General features: G+C 44.6%; 2 protein-coding genes across 2 annotated transcripts in view; one reads left to right on the top strand and one right to left on the bottom strand.

Moving 5' to 3' along the window:
• The window catches only part of Atf7ip (activating transcription factor 7 interacting protein), a 93,242-nt gene extending 78,907 nt beyond the window's left edge, over positions 1-14,335 (top strand). Inside the window, exons 12-15 of the mRNA XM_028781043.1 lie at positions 494-649; positions 4,231-4,413; positions 6,424-6,536; positions 10,118-14,335. Coding sequence (XP_028636876.1) covers positions 494-649; positions 4,231-4,413; positions 6,424-6,536; positions 10,118-10,537 — 872 coding nt within the window. The 3' untranslated portion in view covers positions 10,538-14,335. The remainder of the gene's footprint in view (positions 1-493; positions 650-4,230; positions 4,414-6,423; positions 6,537-10,117) is intronic.
• Positions 14,336-16,078: 1,743 nt separating this feature from the next.
• Positions 16,079-26,023, bottom strand: part of Plbd1 (phospholipase B domain containing 1) — a 56,182-nt gene continuing 46,237 nt past the window's right edge. Inside the window, exons 7-11 of the mRNA XM_028781007.1 lie at positions 23,631-23,831; positions 23,361-23,501; positions 17,809-17,994; positions 16,750-16,856; positions 16,079-16,357 (exon numbers count right to left, since the gene is read on the bottom strand). Of these exons, the coding sequence (XP_028636840.1) occupies positions 16,187-16,357; positions 16,750-16,856; positions 17,809-17,994; positions 23,361-23,501; positions 23,631-23,831 (806 nt within the window). The 3' untranslated portion in view covers positions 16,079-16,186. The remainder of the gene's footprint in view (positions 16,358-16,749; positions 16,857-17,808; positions 17,995-23,360; positions 23,502-23,630; positions 23,832-26,023) is intronic.

Genomic DNA, 26,023 nt, shown 5'->3' with positions numbered 1-26,023 from the left:
TTTTTGGTTTTTTTGGTTTTTTTGAGACAGGGTTTATCTGTGTAGCCCTGGCTGTCCTGGAACTCACTCTGTAGACCAGGCTGGCCTCGAACTCAGAAATCGGCCTGTCTCTGCCTCCCAAGTGCTAGGATTAAAGGCGTGTGCCACCACCGCCCGGCCACTCTACACTCTTTGACTAGAAGAATGTCTTTGGTACATTAATAAATTACATATACATGTATTTTTCCAATGAAGTTAATACTATGTATTGAATCCAGAAGATCGTTGATGGAGAATAAGACTATTTCTCTAAAAGCGTGAACTGGAATTCTTTAAATAGCTCCTGACTGAGTTTTCAAATCCGCAAAAACACACATAATGAGAACAGAAAAGTGTTGTTTCTGAAGAGTGTGATGTGCAGGTGGCAAGCAAATGAGTGAGTCTCAGGAAAGTCGGGCCTGGGTCACCGTGTGTCTTCCGTCATCACTCAAGTGTCTTGCATTTTAATTAACAGACCCCAAAAAGCTAAACCCTCCTCCTGCGCCTACTGTGAGCACTTCTCAGCCCGTGTCTCGACCGCTGCAGCCCATTCTACCAGCACCTCCTCTCCAGCCATCTGGGGTGCCGACAAGTGGTCCATCTCAGGCAACTATCCATGTCCTGCCTACAGGTAAATTTGCTGAGTCACCAAGCAGGGACTTTAGTAGTCCATTTACGACACACTGGCTCTGGAAGCAGGGGGAAGAATCAGAAGAATATTAAGAAGAGTTCTTATAACTTGTAAGAGAAAGTTATGATTTGAATGTATAATGTGACCCAGCTCTGCTCACTGCCCCAAGGAGCAACACGGATAGAGAGTAATTATAAACGAGACTTGATCTGGGTCATTGTCATTAGCTACTCTGAAGAGCAGAACTGATTCAGCTCTCCAGAAAGCCTCGTTATAGTGACTGTTCTGAATAGAACCAAGACATTCGAGGGCTGGTCAAATTTTGTTTTTTTAAGTTGGAGATTGAACCAAGGGCCTTAACCATGCTACATAAGCAATCTATTCCTGAGGCAGGGTCTGAGGCTCAAGCTGGTTTTAATCAACTTACCATAATATCAGTGTTTTAGGGTTTTATTGCTGTGAACAGGCACCATGACCAAGGCTACTCTCTTACCAAGGCAAACTCTAATGGGGGCTGGCTTCTCCACTGCATCCAAAGGCAGCAGAAGACGGTCACAGTAGCTGTAGCTTGAGCTTATGTATGAGACCTAAAAGCCTGTCTCCACAGTGGTATACTTCCTCCAGCATGGCCACACCTCCTAATAGTGCCACTCCCTGTAGACCAAACATTCAAACATAAGAGTCTGTGGGGTCCAAACTTAATCAGAACAGCACAATCAGGAAGTTTGTGCTAATATTTTACCTGCTTCATTTCAAAAACCGGTAATGTTGTGTCTTCTCACCACTTAGCCTGTGTCACCTATACTGTTTAGACGACATCCTGGCTTCTTGCAGGTCAGGTTCTTGTCACTTGCTGCGCTTACAGAAGCACACCTTCCTGAGTGAGCCAAATGACAGTTCAGCCGTGAAACTTACAATGCCAGAATAATGTGTGGCTAAATTATTTTCTAATGGTTCAGCAAGTTGTGTGTTAATCTTCGAAATTGTTCTTGGTGCGGTAAGTGTGTGCAGTTTAGCGTAGTGGATTGTTTGCCTTTCAGAGTCTTGATGTTATTGCACATCCTGTCACTTAAGCTACTGTTTATCCTGTTGCTATTTCTAGACAAAACTAAGTGCTATGTTCTGCATAGAAGTTTTATGTTGGTCTTTATATTCAAATGTCATTTTTCTATCTAAATAACTACATTGCATTTAACGCTTAGCAGTTCTGTACCTCTTTGCCTTATCGAAGGTTACAGTGATATGTAATTTATGGTTTAAAAGGAAGTGTCATTATGCAAAGAGATACATTGGTAGTTGTCATCAGACGCTAAAACGTTCTTGCTTCCTATTCTGAGTAAAAAAATTAGTAAGCAAGATATAACCTTTAGTTGAATGTCCATTTAAGGGCTTTGGACATAGTAAATTCTCTGGAATGTAGCACTAGAGACCTTCTTGGACGCTGTGTTTTACATGTAGGGAAGTAAGTGTTGGCACCAGGTGTCAACTCACTGTAAAGTAGGTAATTCTGACAGTCAGATAGGACATGGCTTCTTTGCCAATGACTGTCCACCCCATCAGTGAACCAAAGGAGTCAGTCGTTTTTGAGAACACTAGCAAGAGCAAATAGTTGCTAAAGGGCTGAAGCAGTGTCACCACATCTTTACTAGTCTAGACCATTTCAAAAGCTTGAAGATTCTTACTCTTCTTTTCTCTAATGGTTCCCGTTATGAGGTCACGGCCATGAGGTCATGCTTGTGCCAGCTCTGCCGTGTACATGGAAAACTTGAAACACTTTCCAGCATCCATGTCAGTCACCCAGCAGGCCTTCAGCAGATGCCTCCTGTAGAAAGGCTGTGTTGTGCACACTGCTGCAGTGACCTCACGACTGTAGGGAGGAGAACCAGAATGGCTTTTGCTGTAGTTCAAGTTCAAGGGAAGGAGGCCACAGAAAAGAATCAAAGTTACTGACAACCAAGAAGCACATTTGTTAAGTTTCACCGAAGTGCCACTTTGAGTTTTGTGTGTGTGTGTGGTGGATATGAACCAGAGGGAGCCATCATCAGTCTCAATGTTCAAGTTCACCTCTGCTCAGGTATTACCATGGTAACAACACAGAACTCAATAAAGAAGGGACCAGTGAACTGGCTTTGGCATTTGTAGTTTCCTGATACATAGTATTATTTCCTTTTACTTTTATCTGTTTTGCTTTAGTTTTGGTTGTGATCTTAGTCTTTGACAGCTGAGCCATCTCTTCAGCTCTTCCACTTTATCTGTAAGCTAGGCTCTCATTTTAGCCTAGGATGGTCCTAAACTCACTTGTAGCCGAGGTAGTTTCAAACTCACTCTTGGGATTGCATGTGTAGCCTTACTAATAGTGAGTTATTGCCTTACTAGAATTCCGCATTTCTCAACTTGAAGTAGAACACAGCACTCATGGTAGGTTAGACATGACCTACATTCCAAGTTCCGAGGAGCACCAAGGAGAGCATGTGTAAGCGTGAGTCCATTCCCAGTGCTGGGAGCGAGGGGTGCTGTGCAAACAAGCATCGAGGTAAAGGTACCTGCTGCCAAGCCTGCCAGCTCGACTTAGCACCTTGGTCCTTAGCCCCACATGGTGGAGGAAGAGAACCATCTCCCATTAATTGTTGTCTGAACGTCACACGTGCACACAACAAAATAAAATGTAAAACAAAAGTTTTATGTCAAGATTATAAAATGTAGCTTCCAAAAAGGCTTTGATTTGGACACTGGTACCCTTAGAAAAGAATTCATGTGGAAGGGGGAAGAATAATTTCATATCAAGTCCCCCCAAAAACATCTTTTTCCAATTTCATCAGTTTTAACAGTTTTAACATCTGCAGAACACCGTATACAGTGCCTGTGTATTAGAGCAGGAACAGGATCTAAATACAGCCGTACGTTTAATAAACATACTGTCAAGGTTTTGCATAAAAAGCCTACTTCTAAGGTTCCAAGCTGTGACATGCTTCTGCATCAGCAGCTACCAGGAAGGTTTCTGGAAAATGTGTGTGTGACTGATTCACAGCGCCTAGTGCTTTGAGTTCAGTGAACAGAGACCAAAACCACCAAAATGACAGTTGAGTCTGTGGGGACCCTGCTTAGGAAGCCCATGGGACGAGAGATGTACTGGGGATCCTGCAGGAGGGCTAACGATGACCTTATCAGTCAGCTACCATGATGATGGTGACATGGCCGTGGGAACAAAAGTCCCTCAGACAGATGACACACACCCAGGGTCCAGGGTCATAAATTCCTTTACAGAAGACCCGTTCTTTCAGCTGTGCTACTTTGTTTCTCTTTCATCTGCTGAGTTGAGGAGTCTGGCTGGTGTTGGATGGTAGACTTGAACTAGAACTTGTCCCTTATTTGTAGGCGATGGCTTGATCTGCCTCTGTTCCTTGCCATCGTTAGCTCAGCTAGACAGACACCTGGAACAGGGAAGGTGCACTCGACCTGCACATGGTCTGACAGCACTTTCCCCTGTGGTTAGATTTTGTGTAGTGGAAATTGCTGCTTCATGTTATCCTCTAAACATAGAATTGGCGTCATTCTTGGTATCTTTTGTTTGCTTCCTTTAGCTCCAACCACCGTGAATGTAACACATCGTCCAGTAACTCAGGTGACCACAAGACTCCCTGTCCCAAGAGCTCCTGCAAACCACCAAGTGGTTTATACAACTCTCCCAGCACCGACCGCTCAGGCTCCCTTACGAGGAACTGTTATGCAGGCTCCTGCTGTTCGTCAGGTCAATCCTCAAAATAGTAAGAGGCTCTTCTCTTATGTATGGCTTTGAAGTGTGTGTACTACTCTATACTGACGTAAGATTATCAGTCATATTAAGTACACTTGCATGGTATAATTAGTAACAGTGTATCCATTGGAAATTACTGATACCATACAAAGATCCCTGGCTAGTCTGGACCTCACAGAGATCCACCTGCTTCTGTCTCCCAAGTGCTAGGATTAAAGGAGTGCAGCACTGCATCCAACCTTTCTTGTGATTTAAAGGAAGATATTGGACATATATGCTATAAGACTTGCAGTCTTTATATTATCTTCAATTTAACTTGTTATTATAGTACCCCATTTGATATTTATTTATGTTTTGTATATCCCTGTATATCCCTGGCTGCACAGGAGTTTGCAGTGTAGACCAGGCTGGCTTCAAACTCACAGACATCTGCTCGTCCCAACCGCCTCCATGCTGAGGTTAAAAAGTGTGCTCTTAATGATTCCTACCTTGCCGGGCGGCGGTGGCGCACGCCTTTAGTCCCAGCACTTGGGAGTCAGAGGCAGGCGGATTTCTGAGTTTGAGGCCAGCCTGGTCTACAGAGTGAGTTCCAGGACAGCCAGGGCTACACAGAGAAACCCTGTCTGGGGGGTGTGGTGGGGGGAAGATTCCTACCGTGTCAAATGGAAGTTAGATTGGTAAGTTGTGGCTTAACTCAGAAAAGGAAAGTTATGGTAAAGGTTGTCTCAAATATTACAGGAAATTCAGTTGATTTAAATAGTAATTATGCCCAATCTGTATAAAATTAACGTATGTATGTGTATTAACATCTTAGAATACATGGCTTAATCACAGAGTGAAACAGAGTGACCTTGGCCACAATAGGAAGCACAACTTTATTGCTCTTCTGTCTGTCTTTCCCTCTGCCATCTTCTCTTTATTGACATCAGTGTAGGAGTCACTTATATGCTTATCCCACGTGCACATAAATACAGAATGTCAAAGCTAATGTATAGCTAATGTATAGCTGTGCATATATATTTATAAAATTAGAACACAAATCTAGCTGTCTTAAAAACTGAAATTCCATTATTAATTATTAATTTCTAAGGGAAATTAAACCAAGTGGAGTCTTTGGCTCCATAATCTGGCTTTCAGTCTCTCTGGTTTGTAAGGATTTTCTCTAGGCAGCTGTTTGATTGGGTCATGAGTGAATTCTGGACCAGTCCTGGCACTCAGTGTGGCTCACATACTGAATGTCTGCTGGCATGGTGGGAGACTGGATGGCACGGCTCTAAATTCTCTACTTTTGTTGACCTTGCTAATGTCCCAGCAGTCTTCGTTGGTGTGAAGTAAGTGTCCTCAGCTGGTTAGCAGTATAAAGAGAGAACGTAGGGAGCCCTCCACTAACATAGGACTGGTGGCTTTTAGGGAAAAGATTTGTTCATCTGTCTGTCTGTCTGTCTGTCTGTCCAGGCCAGTAAAGGATGTCCTGCTCCAGATGGCTTGGAACAGGAGTTGCAGGCAGTTGTGAGCTGGCTGATGTAGGTGCAGGGAAGCAGACTGAGGTCGTCTGCAAGAGCAGCCAGTGCTCTCACTGCTGCGTTGCCTTTGCCTCTAGCCCCAAGGACGGACTGCTTCCTTAGCAGCTTCTGTCTGAAGAGCTTTGAGTCATCGGCTCCATCCGGTCTAGCTGCTGTCCACCCTTGGAGGACAGAGCCATTGTGTAGGGTTTTATTTCTAGTCGTCCTCAGGAGGATGTCTGTCTGCTGTTGTCATGTATCACTGTCATGTCTGCCTGCTTCTTAGTTCCCTTCATGCTGCTGCGTGCAGCCTACAGTGCCACTTGGGATAGTGTTTGTGAAAGGCTTGAGTTTAGGAGTTCTTCCTCCTCGTGTGTAAGTCACAGCTTGGCTGTCTAGAGACTTTTCCATTGGAATTTCTTGTCTTAACAATTTTTTTAAAAATGTTTTGTTGTTTACAATGGCCAAACACAAATTTATAGTAGAATTTTCATATTTCCCTCAATTTTCTTTTGCAGGTGTTACAGTTCGAGTGCCTCAGACAACCACGTATGTTGTAAACAATGGACTGACCCTAGGATCAGCAGGGCCTCAGCTCACGGTGCATCACAGGCCACCACAAGTGCACAATGTAAATGTCAGGGCTTCCTTTCGGACATCCTCAGTCACTAAGCTGCTGGACCATTCCAGTTGACTTCCTCCCTCCTTTCCTCTCCCCTCTCTCTCTCCCTCTTTCTTTTCTTTCTTTCAACAGGGTTTCTCTCTGTAGCCTTGGCTATCCTGGAACTCACTCTGTAGACCAGGCTGACACTGACCCTGGAAGTCATAGAGACCCCCCTGCCTCTGCTTCCAAAGTGCTGAGATGACAGGCATTAGTCACCGCTGCCTGGCTGCCAGTTCCTTTGTTAAAGTAATATTATCAAAAGAAGGAGATAGCTTGTTCTTGTCTCGAATAGAGGGTCATTTTAGAAAACTTTATCTTATCATTGGGAAAAAGTACTTCAGTGAGCGAGGACTTCTGCTCACTGTGTCTGACTGGGTCATGGCCCAGGCTTCTGAGGTGACAGACAGTGCCTCTAACTCAGGTGTAAATTCTTCATGTTATGTCTTTGTACTTCTAAAATTTTACTGCTGTGTTGTCATTAGTTTATCTTAAATGATGTACTGGTATTTGGAATGCATTTTGTTACAGAAGGACAGAAAATAAAGTAGTTCCCTTTAAATTTAGCCTTAAACAAAGTCATATTGTCCTGTGACAGGACAATAACTGATTTTAGGAGTACTGTAGTGCATACATGAACATACATAGGATGTATGTGAGGCAGGTGCTGGGCTCAGAGAGGTGAGGTAGGAGGGCCCAGAGTTCTCCGTGGGGTTGATTGTCTCTGACCTGCTCAATGCCTGTCCTCACAGAGCACAGCGAGGCTGCTGCTGAAGGACTTTCTAGGCTTTCTTGCTGGGGGCTGCTGATATTCAGAGGTTGAGTAGCCGACCCAAGGCTGTGTGTGCTGCCCACGAGCCCACACTCCCCAGTGCTTATGGCTGTGTATGTGGAACGAGCCACATCCCCAGTCCTAGAATCAAGAGTTTGGCAGCTGTGAGTTTTATTAATCTTAGTGTAAAAGTAGTACCATTGATTGAGCATCTGTGTCAAAGCCACTCTTATGAATACACTCTTGTCGGGCAGTGATGGCGCACGCCTTTAATCCCAGCACTTGGGAGGCAGAGGCAGGTGGATTTCTGAGTTCGAGGCCAGCCTGGTCTACAGAGTGAGTTCCAGGACAGCCAGGGCTACACAGAGAAACCCTGTCTCGGGAAAAAAAAATGAATATACTCTTAACAGTAGACTGACTCTTCCCTGTACGGTTTAGCCCTCATAATCCTATGGGATTAGTAGTAGTACTTTCACTTTGGCAAAAAGGGAACAGAGTAACAGTGCAAGGTAGTATGTCATGAAGGTGTCTGGTGGTTCGTGTCCTCACCCACACTGCTGCCAGAGCCAGCCAGATCAGCTCTGCCTCTGGAGCTTTAGGGTTTCAGTTCTAGCTGTTTTGAGGTGCATGGCAAATTTCTGTTGTAGCTACAAAAAAATGCTTTGCTTTCTTCAGGAAACTGTAACATAGTAATATAGACTAGTTTGCCCAGTTTTGAAAGTTTTTACTTTGTAAATCTGGAACTCTTAGTAGCTTAAACTGTTTTGCTAGAGGCATAGACTTCTAATTTTATTTTAATGCAATTAAAACTCAGTTTAAAGGCATATTTTCAAGCATTTGAAGGGAAGATTAATATAGTTTCTATAGATTCGTAACCAGTTTAACCAGTTTTCAGCACTTGGCAGTTTGGTTTTGTCTATCCCTTAATCCCTATAGTACATGCTACATTTCTTAGTTTCCTTTGAGGCAGGACTCTACCTGTAACTCAGACTGGGGCAAACTCATGATCTCTTGCCTCAGTTTCCCAAAAGTTAACATCTAGAGGATCCATGTTCCTGTGCATCCACACTTGGTTCTTTAAAGTAAATACCCAGTAGTATGTTTCTTTTCTAACTCCAGAAACTCCAGCTGCACTGACAAAACCAAGAGAAAAAACAAAACCCTTGACTGGTTGTAACTGCCTTTGGATGTGAGTAGTTGGGCAAACCTGTTCTACTCTTGTTGTTTCCCAAGCCCCTGGCTTCAGCCAGCTTCCCTAAGTCACTTCAGGAAGAGATCATTACAGGAAGCTAACAGCACTCCGTGTGTTACTCCTTACCCTTGGGCTTCTCTCAGCATGGTTTTGTCTGTTAACTAGTGAGTGTGCCTCTCCACAAATGTATGTGTAATTTCTTTTCTACCAGGAAGAATGCCTTTGAGCAGAACATTTCCATTCGAACCATCACTAAATGATTTGAGCGCCTTCCAGCTTCGGCTTAACATGCCCAGACAGCCCCGTTTTTTTGTTCTTTGATTAGCCCCTGTTACAGTAGGATTTGTATTTTTTGCTTGTTCTTTCATAATGTTAAGTAGCAGGTTTCCTTCTCTGGGTATTGGACTCTAGCTCGATGGTTATCCCTTAGGCACTGTCATGACTAAGCTATAATTTTTCTTGAAGATTTTCAAATAATTTGACTTATAGTTTAGGCAGTTTAACTATATTAAGGTGTTGGAATCTAAAAGCATATTATATTATTGGCCCTTCACATAATTCAGTAATGTATTCAAACTATCCATACAGTTGAGTACTGTGTTGCTTTGGTTTGTTTGGGTGATGGATATTGAATGTAGGGCCTCACACAGTAGGGTTAGCACTCAGCTGCTTCCTCACCCTGAATACAAATTCAGACGTATGCTTTGTTTCAGGAATGTTGGTTAAGGTTTAACATTTTGACTCCAGAAAGTCACCGAGTGCTATGTCCCACTTAGATTCACTGTGTCTGTTTTCGGGCTCTTACTTTTTTGAAAGCCTGTTATCACTGTCATCTCCAAACAGCTGTGGTGGCAATGTTTTCAGTAACTGTGATGCTGTGTGCACGGTTAGGTCAGCAGGGTTTTCCATGCTTCTGAATCACTGGCCATAGCCTCCTCTTCTAGATCTTTCTTTATGTACCTTATGCCAAAGAAAGTGTTAGCATTCGTTGTTGTCGGTTAACCTCCCGCTTCCTCTGCCACTGCTGCTCATGTTCCCCGTGAACAGTGTGCGTGTGTGTGTGGGGGGGGGCACATTCTGCCTTTTTGCATCTGTGAGTCCTCCTTCCTTTGCAGTGTCCGCATTTCCTCCAGACTCCCCAAGCCCGGAATGCTGGTTCAGCATTATCCATGCACGTGCTGCTGTCTTTCTATGACAGTAGTTTTAGAGTGAGTGGCTGTGTGTGCCCATGTATATGATACACACAACTTAAATCCTTTTCTAAAAGGAGACTCTATAGCAGACGTTAAACTGTAAAGTATTTGTTAGACAGAGTTGGTTCCTCTTGTGTCAACATCTCTTCCATGATATTCCACTGGGAAGGGATTTTTGTTTTCCAAGGAGAATGTAGTATTTTTGGTCAGGAAATCTAGTTGAGAAAGTTTAGCATTATTGTTTGGGGCATGATTGGTTGTGGTTCACCGAATAGAACTTGCAAAATTGGTTGTGGTTGTGGAGTTGTTAGTGTAAACTGGTATCTCTTCACTAAGGTGTCTTCTGAAATGGTTCTGTAATTGCTAGAAACCAATCCATCTTTTCTTTTGTTAGGAGCCCCCACGCCCTCTGCATCCAGCGCCCTTACCAGAAGCCCCACAGCCGCAGCGTCTGCCCCCGGAAGCTGCCAGCACTTCTCTGCCTCAGAAACCACACTTGAAGTTAGCGCGCGTTCAGAGTCAGAATGGCATTGTTCTGTCGTGGAGCGTCCTGGAAGTGGACCGAAGCTGTGCTACTGTGGACAGCTACCATCTGTATGCCTACCATGAGGAGCCCAGTGCCACCGTGCCCTCACAGTGGAAGAAGATTGGGGAAGTCAAAGCCCTGCCCTTGCCGATGGCTTGTACTCTCACGCAGTTTGTGTCTGGCAGCAAATACTACTTCGCAGTGCGCGCCAAGGACATTTACGGCCGGTTTGGGCCTTTCTGTGACCCTCAGTCCACGGACGTGATCTCCTCCTCCCAGAACACTTAGACCTTGGAGTCCTTTAGCTTCCACTTTTGACAGTTTCACGTTTTGGGCTTGTTTTAATCTTGTGCATGAAATTCAATGTAAAAATCACCTTGTGCAAGATCTCCTGGACAGATGACTGTATACACTACGTTTGTTTATAACCGGAAGCAAAATAAATTCAGCCCATAAAGCAAGTCTTCCCTGAACAATTCAAACTTCAGGGTTTTGAAATGTATATTTATTCCTTGCTTTGTTTTTGAGGCTGGGGAATACGTATGGGTGTTTGTGTGTTTTCTTCCTTTCTTTGAACTTTTAAATTTCTAGTTGTGTGTCTATCACAGCGTGATCTCCCGTTTCCCTCTCAGATTTACCTCTCTTCCAGTAGGAAGTGTATTGAGACTCTGAGGTGCAGAGCTGGTGGGATTCTGCCTCGTAGGGAGGCTAGAAGATTAGAGAATCCAAACAAAACCCAAAGAAAGAAAGAAAGGAAAATATTTAGCTTAAAGTAGATGGATTTGAGCAGAGGAAACATTCCCTCTGTGTGTTCTTTGATTTCTTCTGAGTTGCTGACGAGGTGAACAATGGCCTACCCTCACCCCAGATTCCTAATCTGGCTTCTCCTTTTGTGTTTGTGCCTTAACTACAGAAGTCCACAGACCACAGACCGTGTGCCCATTGGTGTAGCTTTCTTTCAGCTTCCATTGGTTCTTAATTGCCACCAAAAATCCCATACCCTTTAAGTGTTTTAGAAACAAGGTGTGGACATGTGTATGCTCATTCTCTGTGACATCACTGCATTCAGCTCCAAAGTTGTGACTTACTGTTATGTTTTAAGAACATATTTTTATTTTTGCCCATCATTTAACTCTGCATAAAATAGGCCATATTGTTTAGGAACAAATTTCTTAGCCTGTTTAATATCCATGTTACACTGTTAGAGACTCTGAAGGAAGTTCTTGTTCATCTCTGCACTCCTGGGGTAGTGTCCTTTCAAAGGCAGTGCACGTCAGAATTCATGGAAGACCAGGGGAGCTCTCTTTCCTCTTGACTCTCATGAGGTCCTTGCTGCTTTCGTCTTAACTGTTTTGCTGGTGCCAATTGGAGTGTGACTTCATCAGCTTTGGATGTAGCCTCAGTGCTGTCCTTTGGGTCATTCCACACTGCAGGTAGATCTGCTCACTTTACTGTTTCTCATTCCTTCAGAAGGTCACTAGACTCAGGCTCAGCCTTGCATTTCCAAGGCTTGGCAACTGCAGGGAGTCAGCAGGTACTTTCAAGACCTGAGGGGAGGACGAGCATTTAGGGATGAGTGAGGCGTTCGTGGAGTCTGAAGGCACTTTTGAGCTGTCTTCCCTCATGGTATTTTAAGTTGTATTTCTACCTTCACAAGCTGCATCGGCTGTTCCCTTGTCCTGGCATAAAAGCAGGAGCTTCGTTCCTTTGTGTAGTTGCCCCTGTGATGGCTTACAGAAGGAATCGTTACGACGAAATTGTCTTTGGTGACTTCACCGGGTGGTGTTCTGTCATCTTTGGTATGACCGTTAGTTAATGAAGGAAGCCTGCAGTTGCCAAGATGTAAATGCTCCTCCCCTTCACTGAGAAAAAGGAGAGCATGTGAGAATCACTTTCCCACAAGTTAGACTTGGCTGGCAGTCATGTAGCTAGGACTGCTAAGATGCACGATCATGGGGAGTCGTTGCCAGTGTTACGGTAATGGGATTTGGAAAGGAAGAAATTTTCTGTGAGTACCTCTGTACTGTGTTCCTGTCATGTGGGTACAGTGTTGGTCTTCTGTTCAACATCATTCCTGTCTGTAGTAGAAAGCACATATTCAAACTGGTTTTCACTGGCGGGTCTGCTCACTGGCTAATGAAAGTTTCTCTGGATGAATATGTTTGTTTATATTTAGTAATTGTTATATATTTACTAGTTTTTTTTTTTAAGTTTCCATAGTGTTCTATAATCATGTGAGGAAAGCCCAGTGGAATTAATATTATTTTATTGTTTTGGCTTTTACTTGGGTGTTTTTTGTCAAAGGAAAAAAAAATCCCAAATAATGGCTCTAGATGTAGGTTTACTGCAGAAGGTAATTACTGAAAACTGTTTGTTCCAGATTGGAAAGAAGGTGTAGGCAGAGACTGTAATTAAGAGGAAAATACACTTGCGGACAGTTTCCTCAGGTAATCTATCATGATGCTTTCTTTGGGCAGCAACCATGTTGGGTTTCCCAAATGTGCTCAACTCATGAGGCAAAGTGTAGGTGCTGAGGGGTATTGGCTTTTTATCTGGCTGTCTGTGGGGGAGAGTGGAGGACTTTTTACTCCAGGTATCTCTTCTCAAAGTATTACAAATAAGCTCAGTTGTCCCATTTTTGGGGGATTCAAGTTTGCTACATTTTTAGCCTGACAATACTGGTAAGTATTGCCTTACTGGGACTCCCGGAAACTTCTGAAAATTTTTAGATGAAGCATCAGATGTTTATATAGTAACTAGTGGTAACAGCTGTGTTTGTTACTCTCTCCTTTGCACTTTGAGTACTTTTCACCCTGTTTTAAGTGTGAGTAAGCCTCTTTGTGTTCTTCCTAATGGCATACAAAGACACCATGTTGTAACAGTTCACTGTACAAGGTGTCTGTGTCCCTCTGTTTCTCCAGGCTCGATTTTTTTTTTTTTTTAAATCTGCAGAGTGCTTTGTGTACTGTGTGATGCAGTATGACTTTATGAAAGGAACAGAGCTTTCTTCCTGGGAAATACTTGTTGGGCTAGCATTTGCCTCACAGACAGGTGTTCTTCCCCCTACTCCCACCTATGCCAGATAAAGGATACCTTTGCAAACAGGATGAAAAGCAAGCATGGGACCCAGTGGCGTCTCTCCAGAGCTCTCTTCTAGTATTGGACAGGTGTTCTGATGGCTTGCTCCAGTTACTTTAAATATCCTCAGAATTACCACTTAGTGTCAGTGTGATATGGCAGGTATTTCACTTCCCATGAGTCTCCCAGTACCGGATATGATTCAGAATGCTCTGTGAGGCTTCCTCTCTTGACATGCTGTGATTTCACCCCATAGGTACTACAAAGAAAGCTTTCAAGTGTCCTCCTGACTCCTCGGGCCATTTCAGTATCCTCAATATGGTAATTTTATCCCACTTGCCTGTGATTGGGTGGCCTGTTTGATCCCCATGGAACTACACATGTCCTGGTGGTATAGAGAATACCTGTGTAATCATGTGATTCTGTCTTCCTTAATTATTTTCTGGGCAAATGGCTTTAAAAAATATTTAAGGGACATGGGTTTGTTGGAGTAGGAGACTGAGCCAGCCGAAAGGGAGGAGCCGAAGTCACTCTGCTCTCGTCCTCAAATGACTTTATCATGTTTGAGCTTTTGTTTTGTGTTTTATATGTAGCAATAGCTGAGTACCTATCATTTAAATATTTAAATGTTTTCTTTTTCTTTTTGTAAATAAGGGAACTAAGCAATCACATACCTTCTGGGTGGTCCTAGCTTGAGGATTTTATCAACCATTTCAAATGTAAAAGTAAACCCCTGTAGGAAACTCGCATCCTAATGTCTGTTTGTTGCAGTTGGAAATGTAAATAATAAGATGCCGTAAGACCCTCTCAAGGTCTAATGCTAACTGGGCTGTAGCAGGTTGGTTGCCCTTTTTTTTTATTAGGTTTTGAAGGTTTTAATTTTCTTTCCTAAATGTACAGTAGAGTGGTGTCCGTTTTAAGTGTTGACTGTAGTGGGGTTTGTCCAGCAAGCCTGAACTTTATACTTTGAAATAAATGACTGGGTTTTTAACATTCTGAGTACCCTGACTCATTCCAAGAGTTCTCAGTCCATGTGTTTCTTTAAAAACTTCTATTTCTGTCGCGAAACCCCTTACTCCTTGTTCAGTGTGTCTTATTTAACCTGTTTGGCAATTCCCTGGTACTCAACCAGTATTTGTTCCCTGGCTTTGGAAGAGGAGGAGTTATGCAGAATTGCTGCCTGGTTAGATAGGGTTTTCTACTAATGAGAGATGACTGAATGTCTAGCCTGTTGTCCATTAACAAGTGGGAAGGATCACAAACTGCCTCTTGAGCTCCCCAGCCCCTAGGGCTTTGCTGTTATCAGCAGGGGAAGGAGAAAGACCATGGGAAGTGCAGGTGTCTAATAGGCCAAGAAGTGGTCCTTGTCCTACCTCTAGCTCCACTGGCTAGAACTGTGATTGATGTTTGTGTAGGCTCCTTAAAGCCGGCAGGTCCAGAAGAGAGGAAAGAGAGGTCCCACTCTGTCCGGGTCTCTCCAGAGCTGAGCAGGATGGTATCAGCTGCTGAAGAAACACACCCGGCTGGGAGTCTTGTCTAAGCAGGAATTCAACTTTAATGTAACAACCTCTTGTTTATGTAAACTTGGAGCATAGAGGGAGGGGTTTTGGTGGGGTGAGATGACGTAGGGATGGGGAAGGGTGATGGAAGGTTATGGGTTATGACTGACAGGGCCAATGGCAAAGCCCTACATCAGCAACAGCTGAGCAGAGCCAGGACCAAATAGGTCCTGTTGAGTTACTCCAGTTCGGAAGTGACGGAGACAGGTCTCAAACTGGAGCCAAGCTTAGGCCCTCCCACAAGGCCACAGAAACTCAGGTTTGTCCACAAGGCCCAAACCAGGGCAGAAATGGGGCCCAACATGTTTGTAGGCCTAAAAGGATAATGAACTGTGACAGGGCTTCTGTTATCCTTTTATTTGTTTCACACATAATGTTTATTCTGCAGCTCTCTACCCTTCAGGAAATGTTTTCTGTTAAACAGAACTCTGGAAAATGGATGGGTGTAGGGCAGTGGACCATGCCAGGAAACTTGGTAAAGTTGAGTGGATTCAGAGACCCAGGTACCCATCTCCCTGCTCTGTACCACATCCCTGGCTTGTAACACATGACCACACTCCCCACATGGAACATGTGCATAGATCAGAACAAAGTTCTCCATGCTAATGAGGTACCTAGAGTCCCTGGGGGTTAACCAATGAGCTTCCCTTCCCAGACATTCCTTCCTGCAAAAGGTATTTAATCTCTGGTCCACCCTGAGGCTGTGGTATGGACTCATTTTCCACAATGAACAGTCAATAAACAGTTTGGAGTCAAGGACTGCCATGGGAAGCAAGGAAAAAGCCTTCATTTACAGAGCCTCACTGCAGAGGCTCTTGCAGAAGGCCCCTTTGGCTCCCTGACTCACCACTGCTGAGCTAAGGTTCCCCATTCATTTCCTAGGGCCCTGGGCTCCCTCTCTTCCCAATTCCCTGTGACTTCCAGCAACATCTGGATGTCTAGGAGCTTAGGAGCCCCCAGTCCTGGGCTCCTCGCAGGCCCGTGGGCCCCCTGTTCCCGACTCTGGTTTTCGGTGGCAACTGGCCCCTCGGGAGTCAGGGAGCTCCAGCCTCAGCCTAGGTAGTTTCTCACTCAGGCTGAGCCCCTCCCCACCCCCCCAAGGCTGCATTTCCCATCATGAGTGGTGTATCGGTGCTTCCCATTTCTCCTGCCCAAGCAGCATTCCCAGCAAGGCTGAATGTGGGAGCACAGATGGAAATTTAATATTTTTTATTAAGAATACAGATGGGAAAATATAGCTTAGAGTGCCCTTGGTGTCTTATTTGCAGCTTTCTGTCATCTCCATTCCTCACTTGTTGTCCTATGACAAAATGGGTTTCATGGCAACAAAATCAAAGTCAAAGACTTCTGGCATCCCCCGATGGAGTGTTTCGTTGAACCGATTCCAGTTAAAAGGTGGGAGGCCGTTTTGTACTGTGGGACCACTAATGGCATAAGCTTTATACTGAGATGCAAGGAAGATATCTGCCACCTGGAAAAAAGGAGGAAAACATTTTAAAAGACCATCTAAACTTTGACTATGTAATCTTCGTCCACTTTCTCAAAGGCATAGTATGGTTTATTTATTTTACGTGAATGAGTATTTTGTCTGCATGGGTGTGTGTGCACTACATGCCTGCAGTACCAGTGGAAGCCTGAAGAGGGGGCTGGATATCCCAGAACTGGAGTTCAGATGGGTGTTAGCCAGCATGTGAGTGCTGAGAATCTACCAGAAATCTGTAGAGCCAGGTGTAGTTATATACAAAGCTGCTTCCTGAATTTAATATGTGGTTGGAGATACTGGCCTTTATACCACAAAAACATCTTGCCTCTGGCCTAACTCCTTGTTAGGAGTAAATTGGAAAGCAGCAGAGCGTTTGTTACCTTGGTGTCATAACATCCTCCAGGGCTTGGACTGGCTCCATTCAGGTCCTCACGACAGCAGATGGTACTGCAGGGGTCACCCTTACTGTAGCGGTCCTCCTTGTAATCTGGAAGACACAGCAGTGAGGAATAATAGGTGTGAGCTACTCTGAGATATACTTAGCCATAGTAAGATTTTGGATCCATACATACCGGATCATTAAAGAGTATACCCCACTGGCCTCCTCAGCCCAACCTGCTTCCAGATACAGACATCACTCTAGGATTGCACTAGGAAGTATAAATCCCCCGTCCCAGGGCCAGCCTGCCTTAAGAACAATACCCCAAAGAGGAGAAAGAGATAAGGTAAATGTGCAGCACCATTTTCCAACAGATGAAATACAAACTGGACTTGAAAAGTCTTCACCAAAAGAAAGCACTTACGCATATTTTAGCTGCCTTTGTACTTGGGAGGCGTGCTCGTAGGAGGCCAGGCCATGCTAAGGAAATGACCCTACGTGGATTATTTCTGTATTTGACATGTTTGGTTATGTTCTTGTGTTTTCTTTTTTGGGTGGGGGATGAAAGGATCAGGTAAAAGAAAACTCTGTAGAGCTAGGTGTAGTTATATACACCCACAATTCCAAAACTCCGGAGGTAGAGCCAGGAGGATCAAGAATTGAATTTTTGTGTCTGTATCTGTGCTAACAAGGGTATGTGTACATAAGCATACCATAGTGTGCTTGCGGCTGTCAGAAGAGAGATTGTGGAAGTCAAGTTCTGTCCTTTCACTATGTAGGTCTAGAGGATCAGACTCAGGTCAATAGGCTTGACAACAAGTGCCTTCATCTGCTGAGCTATCCTGCCAGCAATTTCTCTTGAGATTGCATAAAGGAGGCAAAGGTTCTATTCGTTGACCAATATGTGGACAGCATTAATAGTATATCCCTGAATATTGATTCAGATAATTTCTAATAATTCCCTCTAGTACAGAGATGATAAACTTACATAGATTCTTATTTCACAGGGGAGAAAAGGAGTTTGGCAGAATGACTCTTGAAAAATAAAGGTGCTACTTACTGTTGTATCGCATGATATATTTCATGGAAGCCATCTCCGTCACGTTTCCTTGGTCACGCCTGAAGATTTTGGCACGCGGAGCTAAGTCATAAGAGTAGTCCAAACCCAGCTTGTGAACCAGCAGTGGGTAGCCACTCCAGTTGTAGATCATTTTGTGGAAAGGAATATTATAGGAGGCCCAGTATCCTGATTTGGAATGGAAGAGAAAGGTGGGGTTGAACAGAGGGAGATGGGAAGAAAAGGGGAACAAAAGAAGAAAGTTATTTAGTGCTGGTATATTTGAAAATTACCACACGTGTAATTACAAAATGAAATAGCACAGGAAATGAAGCTGTCTGTGATGGAACCTGCAGGCCACGGTGTCCCTGCTAAATTTCCAGAGGAAATGGAAGAAGAGCACATGAAGCCTTTGGTTTTCACTTGAGCTTGTTAATATAATCTTAGAACTCAGAGAATGACATCCCTTTCTATGGACCAAAAAAAATGAAGGATGGTGCAGTGTTCTGGGAGGAGCAACCTGAGGTCCATCTGCTGAGTAGGATGCTGTGCAGAGGCCCACAGATGCTCATCACACTGATGGAAGACACCGGGCTGACATCAGGAAACCCAAGTTGTAGCTAGGTTCATGGATGAAGAATTAGGTCTTAGGCACTTAGCCCCATTTCTGCCTTTTGTGGGTAGAAGGGAAGGGGTGCCCATCATGAGTGGGCATGGGGTGGGGGTGCGCTCTCATTTTCCAGCAGGCTTTTTAACTCCTAGGACTGAAAATATTTCACAGGACCCATGATCGTTCAGAACTCTGTACCTTAAGCCACTAAGCACTAGACGTGTGAAACCAATTCTTGGATCATCTTGGATTACACCAGCCTAGGTTATTGCCTACTGAACCATCAGTTAAAATAAGGGAGTCTCTAGCCATTATGGGAATCAGTATGGAGATTTCTCAACAAACTGCTGTGATATGCTCCGGCTATATAGCTCCTGGGAATTCACATCTTAAGTCAATGGACCACATTGACACCTGGGCATCCGTGTTTACTGTAGTACTGTTTATAGTAGCTAATCAATAGAACCAGCCCACTGTCCAGCAACAAGAAAATGTGACACTTATACTTGGTAGAGTTTAATTGACCACAAAGAAAATTTCATCTGCAGGGAAGGATGCATCGGAAGATGATCATATGAAGGGAAATGAGCCAGACTCAGACAATATGTTTCTGTCTGTCTTCTCTCTATACATGATGTGAAAGTAGAATTGAGCCTGTTGATGAAGGGAGGGACTGGCAGGAAAGGGTGGAAGGACGGAGCAAGGGGAGGGTATGTCAGATGGATGAGGTCAAAGAGCAGGAGAGACTTGAATGAAAATGTCTTGATGAATCCCATCACTTACAGTGCATCTATTCCAATTTTAAGAATTTTGTGTTTCTCTACTTGAGGAAATTATTTCCTACCTCTGTGTTCTCCTGACCCTTGTGTATCTTTGTCCCTTTTCACTATTGTGTAAGAATCTCCTAGTCTACTACAGTAGGGACAGAGCAGGTTTTAACCTTGTTGGGGCACAGAACCAGCACCAGGAGGAATGGAGGTAAGGACAGTATTGTAAATCATCTGGGGGAAACAGACTGGTTGCTAGGATATGCCTTGGTTACAAAAACTCAGAAGCAACACTGACTGGGTTCAAAGCCTAGCTCTAACATTGGACAAATTGTTTCACCTCTCTGTGCCTTAATGTCTTCATTTCTATAATGTCAGCAAATGCTTTATCTTGGCGTCTGTGGTGGTCTGCATGTGAAATGTTCCCCATAGGCTCGGATTTTTGAACGCTCATTTTCCTGTTGGTGGTGCTGTCTGGGAGGTTATGGGACCTTTAAGAGGTGCAGCATTGCTGGAGGAAGTATATCAGTGGGGGTAGGCTTTGAGGGTTTCTATTCTGGTCTCTCTCTGGAACCGTGAGCCAAAATAAACTCTTGTAAAAGTTACTTTTCATCATGGCCTTTATCACAGCAACAGAAAGGACTCCAGTACCACACAAAAGAGCCATTCTTTAGAGGGTCACTGTAGACACTAAATGTCAACAGCTGCGGGACTTTCAGGTGTGCCAGTCTTAGCAGTCAATTATTGGTGATCAATACTATAAGAACAGATCACCCCAAATAGCAATGTTTTATACTTCACCATTTCACAAAGCCTCGTAATTTACAACAGCATTTACAAGAGACGATTACTATTCCCAGATTAACTTGGTGATGTTTAAGCGTTACCAGCTCCTCTTGTGAGGAAGACACTGCTTAGCAAGGTCAGTTGCCTGCCAAAGCACCCCATCCTAGAACTGCTTGCGAAAGCTTCCAGGACTCTCTTGTTTTGCTTTCAATTTAAAGTAACTTTATTTGAGCTCATTTCTTGTTTCTTCTTGAGCCTTTTATCCTCACAGTGGAATGGTAATATGATACTATTCTGGAACTTTCCTCTGAACATCAAACAATAGAATATAAGGAAAAGACCCAGAAGAGTGTCACAGTGGTTTTCAACCCGTGGGTTGGGACCCCTTTGAGGGGTCACATATCAGATATCCTACATATCAAATATTTAAATTGCAATTCATAACAGTATTAAAATTACAGTTATGAAGTAGAAATGAGAATAACTTTATGGTTGAGGGTTTCCACCACTTGAGGAACTGTAGGGTCGCAGCATGGACAGGTTGGGGACCACTGCTCTAAGGGGCCCTAGAGACATTTTCCTCTGGGGTGTAACTGGTAAGTCACCCAAGCTACTATCCTTCACTGTAATCATACTTGGTGGGTCCCCCATGTGTAGAAAAAAATAAGCCATGAAGGCAGAAGAGACTGGCTGGGAAGGAAAGAGGGGTTGGGATGGGGGTGGGGTGGAAAGGGTGAGGGAAAAGGTGTTAAAAGCTACACGCGAGTGAGATCCACTGCATCCGCAGTATACACCAATGGGAAGTCTTTTAGGAAGAGTCAGTGTAGGGAGGTGGCCAGTCTAATCATTTTGACTGCGCACGTTAAACAGGTCCTGATTTAAATCCCAGGTTTGCCTTTCCCCTCATTTCCTCCCTCCTCACCTCCCCGGCCTCTGCTGCATGCAACACTGTTTCCTTTCCTGCCTTTTGTGTTCAGCCGGTTCTCTCTTGTTAAAAACTCCTTTTCTAAAGGACAAAGACTAAACTGCCTAGCAAGATGTATAGGTTTATAAGGCGGACATTTCCCGCCCCCGTCCCCACCCCCACCCCATACCCCCTCCCCCTCTCCCATCATGCCCTTTGTCCTTTCTCAATGGATTTCTCAATGCACCCTGTGAATTGACAGAGCTACACAGGTTTGCATTTCCACCAAGGCTCAGTGGCCAACTAAGCAATTTTCAGAACTTTTCAAGTGTTAGTATAGCAATGACATGTGTATGTGATATGATAACATGTCCTCATGGGAAACCCCTCATAGTGAAGATATTTATCCTTATGTATCCTAATGTGTGTTGTGATCTAGTTATGAAGTTCCCTAACCCCAGACTCTCATGTACTCAAAAGGTTTGCTCCCTAACTGGTGATACCATGGAGACATCATGGGTTGTGGGTACCAGCTTTACTGATGAAGTACTCACAGATTTATCTGTCCCTAAGTGGGTTGTTAGGAGATTGGGCCTAGATGAAGAAAGTATGCCATTGAGGTGCGTGTGCTATGTGTGGTCTTTGAAAGTTGTACCTTGACCTGGGTTATCCCAGTGCCTCTGCTTCCTTACCACTGTGATGAGTGTTAGTATTCTGTCTAAACTCCACCTCCACAGTTGTCTGGCAACAGCCAGGTAGGCCTGACCACTATAAAAGGGGCTGCTTGCCCCCCCCCCTCTCTTACTCTCTTGCCTCTAGGTTCTCTCTGTCTCCTTGCCCCTCCCTCCTTCCCTTCCCCCTCTCTCCACGTGGTCATGGCCGGCTTCTACTTCCTCCCTCTCTCTCTCTCTCTCTCTCTCTCTCGCTCTCTCTCTCTCTCTCTCTCTCTCTCTCTCTCTCTCTCTCTGTCTCTCTGTCTCTCTCTCTCTCTCTCCCTCTACTACCCTCCTGGCTCCCCTCCACATGCCCTGAATAAACTGTATTCTATTGCTATACCGGTGTGTGACTGGTCCCTCAGGGGGAAGAGATGCCTCGGCACGGGCCCGCTGAGACATCTCCTTCCCCCATACCTCTCCACACACCCACGGGACATCAATGAGGATAGTTTTCCTCTACCACCTGTGCCAGACAGGAGGCTCTTCCTCACCAATGGTCCAGAAGACACAGACTAAGAAAGTGACTCCCAGGAAATTCTGCCCCTTTTAAGTTGTCATCATGAGATTTGTCACTGAGACAGAAAAAAAACGACTATCGTGGTAAGCAATGTCTTTAGGAAGGGACAAAGGCAGTAAGAAGACAGCTAAAGCCCGTATTGGCAGATCTGGAGGCAGCTCTTTTTCCTACCAAATTCAGTCTGAGTCATCTTTTTCTACCAGATACCTTAGTACCAAAATGATAACTTTTGGCATTAGAGTTCTGGGATTTTAATAGTAGGTGATTGGTGCTGCTTCAGGATTGCTCAAATTTACATTTGAAGAGAATAAGGTTTGGGGGCGTTTGAGTCGTTTACCTGTGACTTTGAGAAGCCAAGATTCAATCCCTGGGCTTCACTTGTCTGGGATATACCCTTGGTGGCCACAGCCAGCAGTCTGAGCCCTCACACTCATGGGTCGCTCTTTAGGTTCTACCAGCCCAGTACATCAGACCTTATTCCAGCTCCTCCCATTCTGGGCTCATGTCCTTTGCTATATGATGCTCCAGAGTTTCTAGAGAGAAGCAATTTGGCATCCCTGCTTTCCCAGCCTGAGTCAGAGTAACACCCCACAGATGAGCTCAGTGGAACTTACAATTTAACCTTCACAATTCCAGAAAGAAGGCAGTTTTAGAGCTATGAGTGGTCAGAGGTCATGAGGCTTGACGACATCTCAATCTCCCACAAGAGAATGAAGTACCCTCTCACCTGTTTGTTGAGAATGATGATTCTTTACCAGGATACCCATCACTGACAGCCCCACCATCCACTCGCACACAGCACATCCTCCATCAGATGCACTAGTTTTAACTTTCAACCTGATATGACCTAGAATCATCTGGGCAGAGAATCTCGAGGAGGGATTGTTTAGATCAGATTGGCCCTTGTGCATGTCTGGAGGACAATTGTCTTAACTGATCTGGGAGGACACCTGTAAGTGGTGTCACAGTAGCAAGCCCTGGATCTGGGCCCCGGTCTATAGCAAAGTGGAGAAAGCTGACTGAGTATGTGCATGCCCTGTCTCTCAGCTCTTGATTTCAGATGTGATATGATCAGCTGCTTCTAGTTCCTGGCTTGACCCGACCGCCGTGGTGGACTGTAACATGGCATTGTGAGTTTTCCATCACTACGATGTTGTTGATTTCCCCCCCCCCCTCAGGGTATCACAACAACAGAAAATGAAAGTAGCACATATGTATTGGCACACAGTCCTGACAGAATAGGAGGAAAAGGTACCTTTTCTTAGGACATTGGTTTGATCGGAATATTCTACATATGTAGGGATTTGCTCCACAATATAGAGCGTGCCTTTGTCAAGACTCTTGTTGATGGTCACTTTCTTCAGGTCCAGGACCATGTACTGGTTGTTGTAGGTACCTGAATTGTTGGGAGACACAAAGGCGACATGGGTAGGCCTCAACTGGTTAAGTGGTTAATAACTTCAACTGATTAACAACTGTAAGGCTAAACATAGACACACACCTTAGGATGCACAGAAACACTTACCAGAGTTGTACCTTGAAAATATCTGTGCCCATTCCTTACCACCCTCTGCCATCATGTTGGCCACACGAACTCTTTGCCAGGCCAAGAGAGTCTCAGGTACCACCTGCTTCAGCAGGGTTTTGTTATACACGCTGTTGGTGGTCTGTAGCAGTATCAGGCCACTGCTAAGAATGTAAAAGTCATCCAGAGACTCCAAGAACCCTAGAAGAAGACAAATGCACAGGTCATCATGTCAGGGGCAGCCCTTATATACTGGAGACCTAAAATCAGCCATAGGGCTGACATACATGCCTACTAACACAAAGTCTTGGTTCTCTGTGGAAAAACACTGAAACAGATGGCTAGAAGCTATTGTAAACAAGCATCTTTGGTGGAAAATTGCCAGGCTGAATAGTCATAGATCTTGTAAATAGGTAGCCTTGGTGGATAGTACCAACTTAGATAAGGACAAGTGAATCATAGGCGGAGTCATAGTGGCATGTCCCCTGAACCTTCATCCAGCTCACATTCTGTTCTGGAAGATGTTCTGTACTCCCTCTGAACACCCACACTCCTGCATCATCCCCTTCCCCACATCCTGCCTTTTTGTGTATATAACCCTTGTGTGGAAAAAAGTAAAAATTACAGTTTGATCAGCCTATAGACAAGCCGTGGTTCTTTGCATTTGCCCGGTTTCCCCCCATTCTCTCTTAGGTGATCTCCCTGGACCCTGTTTAATGCCCTGCTGGACAGGACATCACCACATGTCCACATGGTTCACACAGTGACCATCAGCACATGACTTCACATAAGCAGTGGGTCTGGCAAAGTAGCAGCTATGGTTTTCTCTTCTCTGTAGCAGGCACTCCCAGCTTTGGCCCAGCTACTTGGTAGTTACTGAGCTGCTGTGTACACAAGGTGCCAGTAGAGGCCATAGCCTTCTAGATGGTCAGAGAAACCTGGATTTCTGAGGTGTGTGTGTGTGTGTGTGTGTGTGTGTGTGTGTGTGTGTGTATGCAAGGGATAGGTGGTGTGTGAGTATTTATAAGCAACAGACAGAACTAGATCCCTACCTGGCAGGACTTTGCAGAACTTGTAATTCAAGAGGATTAGAGTAGGAACCATTGCTAGGCAGTTAAGAATATAGATATCTTTCTTCTTCTAATGTGTTCTTTACAAATTGTGTTGGAGTCTATATGATTTTTTAATCATGGATGAATCTACATGTGTAAGTCTGATCTTGGCTTTGGAAGTAGACTTTGACACCCTGGTTCACTGAGCCTTCTAAATGTTGGAGACAGTGCAGGCTTGTGTTGAGTCTGTGCTGGGTGAGTGTGGACAGGTATCTCAGACCCAGCTGGATCCATGGGAGGAAACAGCATGGTCAGCCATTGACAGAGGTCCTCAACTGAGAGTGTTAAAGGAATGTCTGAGAGCCCAGAGGCAGGCTAGACACTGGAAAGAAGCCAGACGGAGTGCGCTTGCTCCGTCCACCATGTGCACACAGAGCGAGGTACCAGCCGTAAGAAACGGGCTTTCACAGACAGGGAGTCTGCTGTCACCCTTACCTTGGACTACCCAGTGTCTAGAACTGCAGGCATCAGTTCCATTTGGAGACTACTGCGTGTAAACTCCATCATGACAGAGCAGACTGACATAGGCTCAAATGTCTACCTTTTTATAACATCCCCCATCCTTTTTGGCATATCTGAGCATTATTATCTATATTTTTCTCATCTAAACTCTTAATCACTTAACATTTTGTCTTTGTTATTTATTTACAGTCAGCGTGTCATTGTTGTGCGCAGGTCACGTGTGCGGATACTCGTGCAATACAACTGGAGGGCAAAGAACAACTTCGTGTGGCTGCTTCTTGTCCTGATTGTTCTTTGTTTTTGTCAACTTGACACAAATTTGGATGTATCTGGGGAGACGGATCCTTATTTGAGAACATGCCTCCGTCAGATGGCCTGTAGGCAAGCTGTGGGCATCTCCTTGATTATTATTAATTTTTTTGTTTTTCTGTTTTTTCAAAACATGATTTCTCTGTGTAGCCCTGGCTGTCCTAGAACTCACTCTGTAGATCAGGCTAGTCTCGAACTCAGAAATCCGCCTGCCTCTGCCTCCCAAGTGCTGGGATTAAAGGCGTGCGCCACCACTGCCCGGCTATCTTCTTGATTATTGATTGGTATGAGAAAGCCCAGAAAGCCACAGCTGATGCCATCTCTGGCCTGGTGGCCCTGGTGTGTATAAGACAGCTAGCAAGCCGAACCCCTCTACTGCCTCTGCTTCAGTTCCTCCCTCCACATTCTTGACTCAAGTTCCTGCCCTGACGTCCTCAGTGCCAGGCTATAGGCTACGAGCTGAAAGAAACCCTTTCTTCTCCGATTTTCATTTGGTCCTGGTGCTCATCT

Source organism: Grammomys surdaster, unplaced genomic scaffold (assembly GCF_004785775.1).
Source record: "Grammomys surdaster isolate TR1022 unplaced genomic scaffold, NIH_TR_1.0 373, whole genome shotgun sequence".
NCBI classification, from domain to species: Eukaryota; Metazoa; Chordata; class Mammalia; order Rodentia; family Muridae; genus Grammomys; species Grammomys surdaster.
The sequence above is the reverse complement of the archived record's forward strand: the minus strand, read 5'-3'. Positions and strand labels throughout refer to the sequence as shown.